Source organism: Anolis carolinensis, chromosome 1 (genome assembly GCF_035594765.1).
Source record: "Anolis carolinensis isolate JA03-04 chromosome 1, rAnoCar3.1.pri, whole genome shotgun sequence".
NCBI classification, from domain to species: Eukaryota; Metazoa; Chordata; class Lepidosauria; order Squamata; family Dactyloidae; genus Anolis; species Anolis carolinensis.
Genome location: NC_085841.1, coordinates 196,700,125 through 196,713,524, shown reverse-complemented (window position 1 = coordinate 196,713,524; position 13,400 = coordinate 196,700,125). Strand labels below are relative to the sequence as shown.

At 39.4% G+C, this 13,400-nt stretch overlaps 1 protein-coding gene and 1 long non-coding RNA gene across 4 annotated transcripts in view; one reads left to right on the top strand and one right to left on the bottom strand.

Annotated features, from left to right (window-relative positions):
- Positions 1–13,400, top strand: part of LOC103280023 (uncharacterized) — a 1,071,411-nt gene that overhangs the window by 876,731 nt on the left and 181,280 nt on the right. The gene's annotated exons all lie outside the window — the stretch shown is intronic.
- Positions 1–13,400, bottom strand: part of itgav (integrin subunit alpha V) — a 97,811-nt gene that overhangs the window by 39,344 nt on the left and 45,067 nt on the right. The window contains exons 7-15 of the mRNA XM_003228848.4: positions 12,098–12,223; positions 7,794–7,838; positions 7,009–7,052; positions 6,851–6,907; positions 4,892–4,944; positions 3,987–4,195; positions 2,631–2,822; positions 2,245–2,290; positions 1,324–1,425 (exon numbers count right to left, since the gene is read on the bottom strand). Of these exons, the coding sequence (XP_003228896.3) occupies positions 1,324–1,425; positions 2,245–2,290; positions 2,631–2,822; positions 3,987–4,195; positions 4,892–4,944; positions 6,851–6,907; positions 7,009–7,052; positions 7,794–7,838; positions 12,098–12,223 (874 nt within the window). The remainder of the gene's footprint in view (positions 1–1,323; positions 1,426–2,244; positions 2,291–2,630; positions 2,823–3,986; positions 4,196–4,891; positions 4,945–6,850; positions 6,908–7,008; positions 7,053–7,793; positions 7,839–12,097; positions 12,224–13,400) is intronic.

The following is a 13,400-nucleotide window of genomic DNA, read 5'->3' as shown; positions in this document are numbered from 1 at the left end:
ATGACCTTCTGGATAGGACAAGCAATCTTCTATTAAATTTCAGTTTTCTGATAGTAAATTATTTCATTTAATATCTGGGTTTGTTCTGCCTTGGGTTCTGCCTCATCTCTTTTCAAGAGGGCTTAGAAGTTCACTTAGGCTTATCTGCTGAACCAACACAATCTTAGAGACCAATGAGGACGAAGGGGACGTGGTGTTTCACCAATATATATGAATATTTTTAGAAAGACTGTGAAGAGCCAGTTAAAGACAGATGGAAGTCAACAATCTTTTTTATTTTTTTCTCTTTTATACTTTTCCCCTATTTTTTTTCTCTTTTTTCTCTTTTCTTATTTCCTACTTTCTATCCACAAATAAGTTTTCTCCCACTTTTGCTGCAAAATTACTATTACTTTCCAATACATATTTTTTCTTTTTTTAATGAAAGACCCCTAATACAGATATTCCAAAAAAAAAAAAGGAAGTTCACTTAGGCTGGATTTACACTGCCATATACCATACATACTCGAGTATAAGATAACCCGAATATAAGCCGAGGCACCTAATTCTACAACAAAAAATTGGGAAAACTTATTGACTCAAGTATAAGATGAGTGAGAGAAATGCAACAGCTACTGGTAAATTTCAAAAATAAAAGTAAAAATAGATACCAATTAAATTATTTTAATTGAGGCATCAGTAAGTTAAATAGTTTTGAATATATACATAAAACTGTAATTTAAGATAATAAGACTTTAATAAGATAAGACTGTCCAACTCTGATTACCTATATACTTGAGTATAAGCTAACCCGAATATAAGCTGGCCAGGACCGTCACTCAAATAAAAGGGGGACTTATTCAGCCCTAAAAAGGAGCTGAAAAACTTGGTTTGTATTTTAGTATATACGGTAATTCAGTTTCTGAATCGAGGTTATCTACTTTGAACTGGATTGTATGAGTCTAAACTACCATATAATACATTTCAAAGTAGATAATCTGGATTCAGAAACTGGATTATATGGTAGTGTAGATGGGGCCTTAGTGACAGTGGTGGTGGTTTCAATGGGGTTCCAAACCATACAAGAACAAAATTCACTTCTTTCACCATAGATTACCAACAGAAAATAAAGACAGGCACTTATGCTTGCTGCTCAGCAAGGAGAGAAACTCAAAGGCAGAGTAGTTCCAGTCTATTTTTTCCAAAGAGAAAATAAGGTATAGTAAGTACAGAACTCTTACTCTTTGGCCAAATGAGGAGATTTTGAGGTCTACTAATTAAAATTTCAAGATTCATTTTGACCATTAAACATTACAGCAGAACATTAGTAACAAGTTACCTTACCAAGAAAATTTCTGGTTATTGTCTTCACAGGATTTGTCCTCTGGGTTTAGAATTGCCGGTGTAACTTCTAGTACAGCAGTTACAGTGATGACTGGCCGGGCCCTTTTGAAAGAATCAAACTGTAAGTAAAAAGGAACATTAACAAGGAACAAAAAACACACAATCTTCTACCACAAGAGTTGAGAATGTCTTGCCCTCCACTTGTTTGGAGTAGAAATCCCAGAAGCCATCATAGCGAGAAATTTTGGGAATTGTAACTCAAAACAACTGGAGAGCAAAATATTCCACACTTTGTTCTACTCCTATCTCAAGTGCTCCAGTCACTCAAAGCACCAAGATGCAAATCAAGATCGTATTATAGCAGACTGAAAGGAATTAAGTAAGAGAAAAAGCAAAAAGATGATGTTTAGGTCATAATCCTAAATTATACACATGAGAATATGTCAATTCAACAGAAAACCAGTGTGGCGTAGTAGTCTTAGCATTGGAGACTAGGGCTCAATTCCCCGCTCAGCCATGGAAACCCACTGAGTGACCTTGGATGAGTCACACTCTCTCAGCCTCTGAGGAAAGTTATGGTAATGTCCAAAAGTTTGCTTCGAAACATAAACCTAGGCCTTATGAGTAAGTCCTGATTTGCACACTGGCATACTGGCATCATGGCTGAAGTTGCTGCTGTTCTTCTAGCTGATGGTATGAGACATGGGAAGAATACAAGAGATAGCAGAGAACCATTGCCTCCCTCATATGCCAGGGCTGGCTGCAGGACTGCTAAACTGTGACAAAGTAAAGAAGATATCTGATATTTCTGCTATAACCTCAAAGTATCTACTGATAGTTGGCTTGATGTAGTCAAGAATATCCTATCTATTTCAATATTTAGTAACTCTTGACCTTTTCCAGCCTTTTATTAGCACTCACCTATATAAAGCAACTTTGTCAACACCAAAAGCTCCCACGACCAAATCTAGAAATGGAAAGAAACAATACAGATATAGCAAAACTATTCTTACCAGCTGGCCTCTAGCACATATTAGTGAAGACACCTTTCTTGTCACAGCAAGGTAAACAGGGCTACAACTTGGATGCCCAAAGTAAACATGGTGAATAATAGAATCCACATCTTTTGTATTTTGAAGTTCTAATTTACTAGACATGTAAAGTAAGAAGTATCATAATGTCAAAAAGCATGACCTGAGAAAATCCACAGGTCCCTGGAGAAGAGCCAAACTCAGGCTCTCACTGGGTTAAATGTTATAGGAGTGTTTAAGATACACATGGCTACATTGAAATTCTTGAACCATCACCTGGATAGCCATTTTTGTCCACGTCGGTAGATCCTTTGAGTGAATATCCAAAGCTTGGTGGCATTGTCTCTGAGGCCCACTGCCCTTCAAGGACTTGAGATGGCACTCCATTCAAACCTGTGGGTCTCCCATTGTAGATATAAACCAGGCCCTTCCTATCTTCTCCACCATAAGGAGCTGCAACTGCAATGTCTACAAGACATAGAAAGAAATGTTGGTATCTCCAAATCTAAACCAGCATGCTTTTGATTAAAACAAACATATGTTCTTTGGGTGGGTGTGGGGCATAGAAAACATTAAACTGAGAAACTGAATGCTCTCATTCATTATTATGCATGCAGAAGGCAGCCAACTCAATTTGCAATGACCCTGTCAACTGGGATGAACTCAGGTAAAAGATCCAGTTTTCAAATTTACGAGCGTTTGAGCTCCTTCAATAATTCTCAGCAAACCTGGTAGCATCAACCAAGAACATGGTATATTTCAAAGTAAACAGTATTTGAAATGTAAAGGGCTTCAACTAGAATCATTAGTTTGGTTGCCCTTCATAATTTAATCATCAAATCCCATCAGTGCATCCTATGGTATGCTTATTGTTTTATATTATTGTTTTTGCAGTTTTTGTATTTTGCATGTTGCACCTCAAGTACTTTGTAAGCCGCCCTGAGTCCCTTTGGAAGATGGTGGCAGGGTATAAATAAAGTTAATAATAATAATAATAATAATAATAATAATAATAATAATAATAGAGTTGTACCATAGGATATATTGTAATCCAAGAATTGTAATCAAGACACCTAACAAAGAAAATGTGTGTGAATGAACACATAGCATAAAGTCTTTATTTAGATTTATACTCAAGGATTCTTTCAGGACACCTGGTGAGTGTGCAAAATGTCATCAATATACTGGCACAACTGAGGGCAGCACTCCAAAACCAGAATTTTAATTAGGAGAAGAACATTTATAATTTTGAATGAGACTATGGGGCCATTCACACTACACAATAATAGCACTATTCTTCCAGTTTAACTGCCATGGTTGCATCCTTTGGTATCCTGTGGTTTGTAGTTTGGCCAGAGAGAACAGGGGAGCTCCCTGGCCGAGAATCTCAAATGTCTTTTCCAGGACCTTATAAGATGGAACCATGGCCATTAAAGTGGAATCATGGCATTATCATTCTGAAGTCTGGATGGGTCCCCTGATTTATCTAAACTGGCACTTAGTTAGAAAGAGTGATGAGCCAGTGATGAGCCTGAACCTGAATTATCTTTAAGAGGCATAATTAGGAAGCAACGAGATAGCTCAGATGCAAATTTAAAAACAATGACAAAAAACCGAAACAGAACCCTTTACCATTGAAGCCATCTTGGTCAAGGTCCCCCAAAGGTGCAATTGAGCTGCTAAACCTCGCAAAGACTTCAAAGCCGTTCAGCTTCATGACTGGACTCTGAAAGCCTCCAGAGGCTTGTTGAAGATAAATAGACACCTGTCCCACTTCTAGAAGTTTGCCATCAGAGCCTCGGTCCATGAAAAGTGGGGTTCCTATGAGTAAATCTGCATAACTGAAAGGAAGTTGGGGGAAGGAGAGAGAAAAAGATTCTTTTAGTGACCACAAAACCTTTTGACAAAACCTTTCCCCATAGCTCTAGACTTGCCAAAACTCAACCAATACATTTCTTGGCAGGGAATAGCGAGCCCAGATAAACTCAAATCTTAATCTGACCCTAACACCCTAACAACTACAATTTTTCCACTTGTAATATTCATGGAATGTACGTAGTATGACAAATTTTGAATGGATCACACTGAAAACACACCCAAGCTTCAAGAATGAAGTACGTCAGAGCCAGCATGGTAAATAGTGGCCTGAGCATTGGATTATGACTCTGGAAACAAGGGTTCAAATATGTTGGAGAAGTCACATTCTCTCAGCTTCAGAGGATGACAAGGGCAAACCCTCTCTAAACAAATCTAGCCAAGAAACCCTTTATCCTTGGTCACTACAAATCAGAAACAAATTGAACACACACAGCAACAACAACCTGTGAGAAGACAGAACAAGCCAGTAAAAAAAAGAAGTTAAATAGGCCAATGGTAGTATTTTAATCCTTTAGTGTTATCATCTCTTTAAGACATTTCCAACTGGTGACCCTAACTCAAATCATTAAGCCATATATTGACTCTCTCATTTCTGGACTTAGACAATGTTTTAGAAAATAGCCAACTTTCACAGCAACCACAAAGATAGCATAACTTACTCATCACCATTGATATCTGTGGCAGCTACAGAATATCCAAAGTATGCAGCCATCTAGAAGACATGATTTCATGGAAAAGCAATGAATAAAATAGCAATATTTAAAGCATTATACTTTTATCCAGTAACCGATCCTTTTCTAAACATACTTTGAAGTGCTATTAAGATAGCGTTTTTTTCTGATTTTTAATTTCTCTGCCATTTATTTTACTGAAGCATAAGGAAAAAGTGAATATTTACCCCCCGCCCCCTCATTAGTACTGCTGCACATGCACATTGCTGCTTTTATTCCTTATACACTGATATAGTTAGGAATTGAGAGCATGTTGCTCTCAAAATGTTGATGTACTACAAGTCCAATCACACCTAGCCAGAAAGACAAGTGTGGGGTGATTAAAGTTGCAAGCCAATCTATATATATATAAATGAGTGATGGCATCACGGCGACCCACAAAACAACAAAACTACAGGCCCCCCAACCTCGAAATTTGACAACACAATCCATCATCCATGCCTCTAGGTTGATACAACAAAAAGAAAAGAAAAATAAAGTCCTAATTAGAGGGAGAGCAATAATTGTTTTTATCCAATTGCTGCCAGTTTAGAGGGCTAATCTCTACCCACTTGGTCTCCTAGCAACCAACTCAGCCAAGGGACAGCCAGGGTTCAGTTAGGGGACAGGCAGATTTAGGCCTCACTTAGGCTTCTTCCACAGATTATCTAATTTGCACTGGATTATATGGCAGTGTAGACTCAAGGCCCTTCCACACAGCTATATAACCCATTTATAATCTTATATTATCTGCTTTGCACTGGATTATCTTGACTCCACACTGCCATATAATCCAATTCAGTGTGCATTTTATCCAGGTGGGTAGAAGGGGCCTCATATAATCCAGTTCTAAGCAGATAATATAAGATACTTTATTTCCCATACCACCATACTTCACCACAGCAACGCGTGGCCGGGCACAGCTAGTAATATCTATAGCAGTGGTAACCAAACTGTGGTCCATAGACCACAAGTGGTCCCCAAGAACTAAAATTTTGTCCGCGGTCTCACCGTTACTACACTGTTACAACAAGAGCGAAACCCTCTTGGTGTCGAGGCAACAAGGCTGTTGGGAGGGGAGAGGCTGACTACCCACAAAAGGCACAACAACAAGCCTCCTGACTGCTGCTTCTCCTCCTCCTCCTCCCTTCCCTTGAGCAGAGCCATTCCATGTGGCACCTGGAAGCAGGGGTGCCTTTCTGTCTTCGTTTTTAGGCCTGGTCCTGGGGTTATTTGGGGTACTGATTCAGAAAATTGCACTGGATAGACCACATCAGCTCTAGATTATTAAATATGGTTTTCTGTGGGCGAGCAGATAGTGACTACTGGAGGGCATATATTCTGTATCAGAAACTAGAGCTGATGTGGTCTATCCAATGCAATTTTCTGAACCAGCACACCAAATAACCAAACCAAATCTAAACTTGACAAAAAAACTGATTTGTAACCCTTTTGGTACTAATGTTGGAGAGTAGTCCCAGTTCAAAGTGGTCCCTAATAAATAAATAAAAAAGGTTGGGAACCACTGATCTAGATGAATACACATTCCCATCTTGGGTCAACAGTGAGTCATGCCAGCCCTAGACCTCATTCTAAATGACATTCAAAGTGTCCTGAAACTTCTATCTTGTATGTACATGTTTTCCTAGGCTCCCTCTATACTGCCATATAAAATCCAGGTTATCTGCTTTGACCTGAATTATCTGGTAGTGTAGATCATATAATCCAGTTCAAAACAGATATTGTGGATTATCTGTTTTGATAATCTGGATTATATGGCAGTGTAGAAGGAGCCCTATTCTTAAGAAACCAGAACAGAAGAAACTAAAACTACCATTCTGTTCATGTTACATTGGCCAGAGACAGGCATTATAGGCTTTTTTACCCAAAGGTAAGAGAACCTCATACCTGTTCTCCAGTGAAGTTGTACATGGATGCCATGGTTTTCCCATTGTAAATGGACACCTGCACAAGAAATATAAGTAAAAGATCACTTTTATGGTGCATGTCAGCAGCAAATAGGAAAAATATCTGCTGTGGAACATGTCATATTTAAATTCTCTTACCATGCCTAAAGTCCTTGCTGCTCTTGGGACCCCAGACACAAAATCTGAAGGGAAAAACATAAAAAATAGTAGATTTTGTGACTTAAACAGGTAGGAATCAATGTTCTCCAAATGTCTTCCCCATTTAGTTCACAGTCCTGCTGCCATATGAACAAGAGTTTAACATTAAGCTTGGAAATATACAGAAATCCCATACAGAGGAACTTACAAATAATAGAGACACGGGTGGGCAGGCAGATGGATATATGGACATCACAAGTCCTTTTTAAAAACAAGACTGGGCATCTTGAAAATACCTTGGGGGTGAGAAGGGTGGAATATAAATACTGTAAATAAATAAATAAAACATATTGCCCTCATCCTGAAATACTGTAATGTTGATGCCAGCCAGTTCCCCCTGGAGAAAGCATTCCATAAACAGGGAACCACAATGGAAAGGGGCTTTTCCATTTTCAATACTCTTTAAGCCTGTTTTGGACGAAGTACACAGGGGAATTTTCTGGCAACACATAAAAACTGGCAGTGGAGAACATTGCAGCTGGAGGGATGTAAATAAAGAGATGCTGAATTCCAACCCCAACAAAAATCAGAAGCAGATTCAAGCTTCTCAGGAGAATGGGAATCCACTGTCTATTACATCGACAATTGGACACTGAAGGCTAAAAGACAATGGGATTAAATGTGCAAAGCAGCGCAAAATACCTAATTATGCATGTCCACAAATCTACCTCCTGCTAATCATAAAAGCTTTTTTCATGTATTGTACACCCATGAAGGAGGCATACCTTCTATGTTATCACCATCAAAATCTCCCACAGCTACTGAATAACCTGTTGAAGAAGAAAGGGAAAATCAGATTGTATAACTATCTGCACTGGGTCTGTAAGAAGTTTTACAGACTTAAATTCCAAGAGATTAAATCACTTAAAGGAACCAGAATCCATTTGCTTTTGAAAGCTAAGCAGGTTAGTTAGTACTTTGATGGGAGACCATCAAAAAATATCAGGTGCATGTCGACTATATTTCAGAGGAAGGAACTTGGAAAACTGCCTCTGAGTATTCCTTTCCTTGCATGTAACCAACACGTAATTCATGGAGTTGACAGGCAGACTAGAGGGCATATATACACACTAGGCACATTCATCTGTGTTTGTTTTATATAACACAATTAAAACAATTCCATTCCAATCTAAGTGCCTTGACTACATCCAGCAAAATCCTGGGTTCAGAATCTGGTCAGAGGCACCTCCTGGCAGAGAATTACAAATGTTCCTCCCTAAACTACAAATCCCAAGAACTGTATAGGACGTTGTCATGGTTGTGAAATAACCTGCATTTAAGCCGCTCTAAGGCCAGTGTGGGGCAGTGGTTTGACAATTTGGACTAGTATACACGGAAATCGTTGAGTGATTTAAGCAACTGCGAAAACCATGGGTTTAGGGCCCGGAGTATCAAGCTCCCAAAAGATCAAATGAGATACAAACTGGCTGAAGGCAAAATCAGAGGTGTTTATTTCCCTTGGCCAAAGAGGATATCAGCAGAGTCTGCACTCCAAAGACTAGCATACCTCAATGCAATGCAGAAATATTTATAGGACCTTGACAGCAGTTTGAAACAAAGGATTTCTGCTGCTCAGCTATTATCCAGATCATGGCAGGCTAGAATCTACATTGGCTGGGATGCACTGTCTATTGTTGCTGCCAATTGGTCTCCAGGTTTGGAGGGAAATTTAGTAAGCTGTCATTGCTTTATTTCAAGGCTTGTGTCTGTTTATTGATTTGCTCAGAAGAAGAGTACAAGTAGAAAGTTGGAGCAAGCGATAAAAGGTTTAAATGGGTTTTAGTGTTTCTATTTTAGTCAATACAGTGGGTGACAGCCAGGAAGACAAAAGGGTGTTCACGGTGTTGGCAAATTAAATGGAGATCCAAGGGAGGGTGTCTGGTCTAGCAATAGAGGAGAGGAAATGTTCCCAGCAACAAAATCACAGAGTTGGGACAGGCGTTGTGGCTCTTCCAAAAGGCCATTATGTGTTTCATGTGTCTTCTCGGGGTATTGTGAATGGAAGATCCTAACTACTATGTGGTAATTCCCTGAGGTCTGGGTGTATGGTGCTTGAGCAACTTTCTAGAGAAGTTCAATGAAAGAGGGCTTGAAACTAGGGGGAAAGGCCCAATAGTCCCTGTGGACTCTGGGATTCATCTTTTTTGTGTCCAGTTTTCGATAACAAGACCATGGTCTGAAACCCTGCCAGAGTTGGAAGAGACCACATGGACCATCCAGTCCAATCCCTGCCATGCAGGAAAAACAAGGAGTCCTTATTTCTAGGGCAGCAAAAAACAGGTCTGCTCCCTCTTCCTTAAGTCATCCTTTCACATATTTATACATGTCTCTCATGTCCTCTCTCAACCTTCTCTTCTGCAGGCTAAACTCCTCATAGGGATTAATCATCTCCAGACCTTTAATCATTTTAGTTGCCCTCTTCCTCTGGACACCTTCCAGTTTAGAGTCAATATCTCTTGTAAACCAGTTTAGAGTCAATATCTCTTGTGCTGCCCAGAATTGGACACAGTGTTATTCCATGTAAAGAAGTCTAGCCAAAGCAGAATAGAGAGGCACCATGACTCCCTCAATCTGGACACTATATTTCTTTTGATACAGCCCAAACTCCCATTGGCTTTTTGAGCTGCTGCATCACACTCTAGGCTCATGTTCAACTTGTTGTTCATGAAGACTCCAAGATCTTTCTCACATGGGACATTATCAAGCCAGGCATCACCCATCCTGTACCTTTGCATTTCATTTTTTCTGCCTAAATGTTGTATCTTCCATTTGTCCTTGTTGAAATGCATTGTGTTAGTTTGGGCCAATCAGCTCTCTCATCTGTTAAGGTCATTTCAGATCCAGATCTATTCTCTGGAATATTAGCTATCCCTCCTAATTTGGTGTCATCTGCAAACGTGATAAGTACACCCTCTAAACTTTCATGCAGATCATGAATAAAAATGTTCAACTACTGGTCCCAGTATTATTATGATTATTGGTACTGTTCCATTATCCAGGTGGAGGACACAAGGTGGCACTAGGCGGAGTAGGACAATCCACTTCAAGGGATGTACGGAAGATTGAAGGAGCAAAACCACCTCCCCTGCTTTCTTGTTATTCCCCCACCCATGTCCTTATCATGGAAACAACTCTCCTTCATGGGAAATGGGGACAGGGAATAATCAGCAAAAATGGGGGAAATGGTTTCCCTCCCCCAACTCCCCCTCTCCTCCCCCACAAAATGGGCCATCCTTCTCTATCACCCCCTCTTGGAGTCCACTTGGATGATGGAACAGTATCTTATTATTAGTATTCTTTTCCAAATAATTTTTTATTAAGCATTTATTAGGAGAGTGGGGGATGGGAAAAATAGGGAACAACCCTGTGATTTAGGCTCTCCAGCACTCAGAAATGACTTGAAGGCACACAACAATAAGAAATGAATCTTACACAAGTTCTGCTCTCAGTGGTAAAGAAGAGAGGATGGCATCACATCCATTTACCTGCAGGGGGTGCTGTCTCAACTAGGCTAGTCTTATCTATCCAACACATTTAGGTTTGGGATGGGTAGCTGCATCAGGTCTGGGGTTTTATTTTATTCTTCTGGGATAGACTACTCTGCCACCCCAACAAATAAAAAAAGCAAACACACAAACAGAAGTAGTCAGGAATTCATTCCTGGTTCTGAGGAAAGTAAAAAGTAATTCTTGCAGTTATATCAGTGCAAGGGGAGGAATAGATAATTTAAAATACTGGTGTCCAATCTTCCGTCCTCCAAGTGTTTTGGATTTCAGCTTCCAGAATTTCTAACCATTGGACATGCTGGCCAGGGCTTCTAGGAGTTGAAGTCCCAAAGACCTGGAGGTTGGAATCCAGCACTGATTTAAAAGGTGAATTGTTCTTCTTGGCGACTTCCGGGAGAAGTAGTTCAACATCTTTGCTAAAAAAGGGAGAAATCTGAAGGGTTGCCAAAAACAGCTGGAGGGCGCACATGCATCATTTGTGTTATGCTTTGTCTGCCCTTGTTTTAAATACAAAGTTAAGACTGAAGCCTTTTATTAAAAAGACCCAATTACAATATGACCCCCTGTATCCATGGGGGATATGTCCCAAGACCCCCATGAATACTTGAAACCATAGATAACAATGAACTTTATATTCTGACTATACATGGGGAGGAGGTATGCCATAAAATTGCACTGGAAGACCTAAAGAGGCCCACAAACACTTTCTGAGTGGAAGGGATTTTTTTTAGAAAGTGAGCAAGTGAAACCATGCATAACAAATATAACGGGGATAATATTTGTACTTGATGCTTGTCAATATCTCAAGGTCCATCGGAAAGACTATAAGAATGCCAGGTTTTGCTTGTTTATCTTGAAGTAAGAATAAACAATACAGAGCAGACCGTATAAGATATAAAGAACATTGAACACTCAGATCTTCCACTTGATGCTGCCTGGCTAGTTTGGCTGTCTTCACTACTTCCAATCAATGTGTTTCAATCTTATGCTTATATTTTAATCTATGTGTTTTGAATGGTTGTATATGTCTTCAATTAAATATTGTATTTTAATCTATGTTGCACCTGGCCTTGACCCAGGAAGAAATAAAATGTATCATCATCCTTGTCATCACAGGAGGTCGTGGCTGCTAATGGAATCATTCTTTCCAGCCCATTATATCTATCAGGGTTCAGTGGTGGGACATGCAAACACAATTTAAAGGGTTTGCAGTTTATAATATTGAAATTCTAAGACAGAAATAGAGATAACAATAGAGGCTAACAATATCTCCAAAATAAATCTTTAAGTAAGGAGAAGGGAAGTCAGTTTTACTTGTTTTTATCTAATTTTTTGTCCCTTTTAATATAGAGTTTATGGAGAACTTGTGGGTTGTTTATCTAGTGTTTAGTGTTAGATGAGAGATCTTGGGAACAGAAGCAATGCTTGACAAAATCACGGATCTTATACTGCTGGAATAAAAACAGATTGAAAAAAGAAGAATGTATAGTTTCAATGTACTACCTGGCATTGAAGAAACTCACCCAAGTAGCTGTCGTCAAAAGCCGCACTGGCTGACCGTGTTGCTAACTGGTTTTCATACTTGGTAGTGTAGACTTTAGCGTTGTATTTCGACACGATCTCAGCCACCTCATCTGAAATAAGCTGACCTAGAATGTAGAAAACAGGGACATATACATGCAAGTGCCATTATTTATTACTTTTATTATTTAAAGCATTTATATTCTGCCCTTCTCACCCCAAAGGGGTCTCAGGGCAGAGCCCAACATATATACGGCAAACATTCAATACTGGAACTTAAAATAAATTATAAATACATAAACATTACCATCAGTTATCAGTTATCAACGCTGCAATTATACATACAATAATAAATATAACAAAATTAAAGTTAAAATACAATCAACCAGCTTAAACATACGTTCAATCTCAATCAAAGTGGGCTGATAGAATAAAAGGGGCCAAAAGCGGCAGGCAGCAGGCAAGGTCTTAAAAAGGCCATGCAGTAAGGCTGTGGGGACTGCGGAGGCAACCCGCACAGGTGTTCCGGTTATGAAATGGTTTTAGTTACAAGAATAATTTTATTTCCTCTCAGCACGGTCTCATGCATTTCTACTTAGACGTCAGTCGCCCTTAGGCCCCTTCCACACAGCTGTATAAAATCCACATTGAACTGGATTATATGACAGTGTGGACTCAGATACCCCAGATCAAAGCAGATATTGTGGATTATCTGCCTTGATATTCTGGGCAATATGGCTGTGTGGAAGGAGCCTGAATGTGGCTCACTCTAAAGTAAGCAGACAATGTTGTAGCTTTAAACAAACACACCACAAAATAGCCAGCTAAAACAGTGCTTCTGCACTGCAATGTTTTTAAGAGGCATAGAAATTAGACTAAAGCAAGGATGGGAATCATGTAGCCCTGGAACTAAACTACAACTCCCAGCAGTCCTAGCCTATACAGCTGGTGGTAGGAATACTAGGATGTAAAGTCCAAAAAAATCTAGAAGGTCACTTGAGTTTCACTCCTAGGCTAAAGAAAGAGGAGAGCTGTTTGAACTTAAAGAAATACGGGAAATTCTGGAGATTGTAGAAAAGCACTCATCCCAACATGCTGCACAAAGTGTCTTGTGGCACTTTAAAGACCAGCACAGAGGCATAAGCATTCCTACTTTGAAAGATGCATGAAGGATCACATTTCAACTATGTGATTATTGATGCTCTGCAATCTGATGCCTGTACTTTAAGTTTATCTGCTTTTACTTTGTTTGTATCACATTGTCAGGCTCTCAGAAGATGAGTCAGATGACCCTCATTTTGCCAG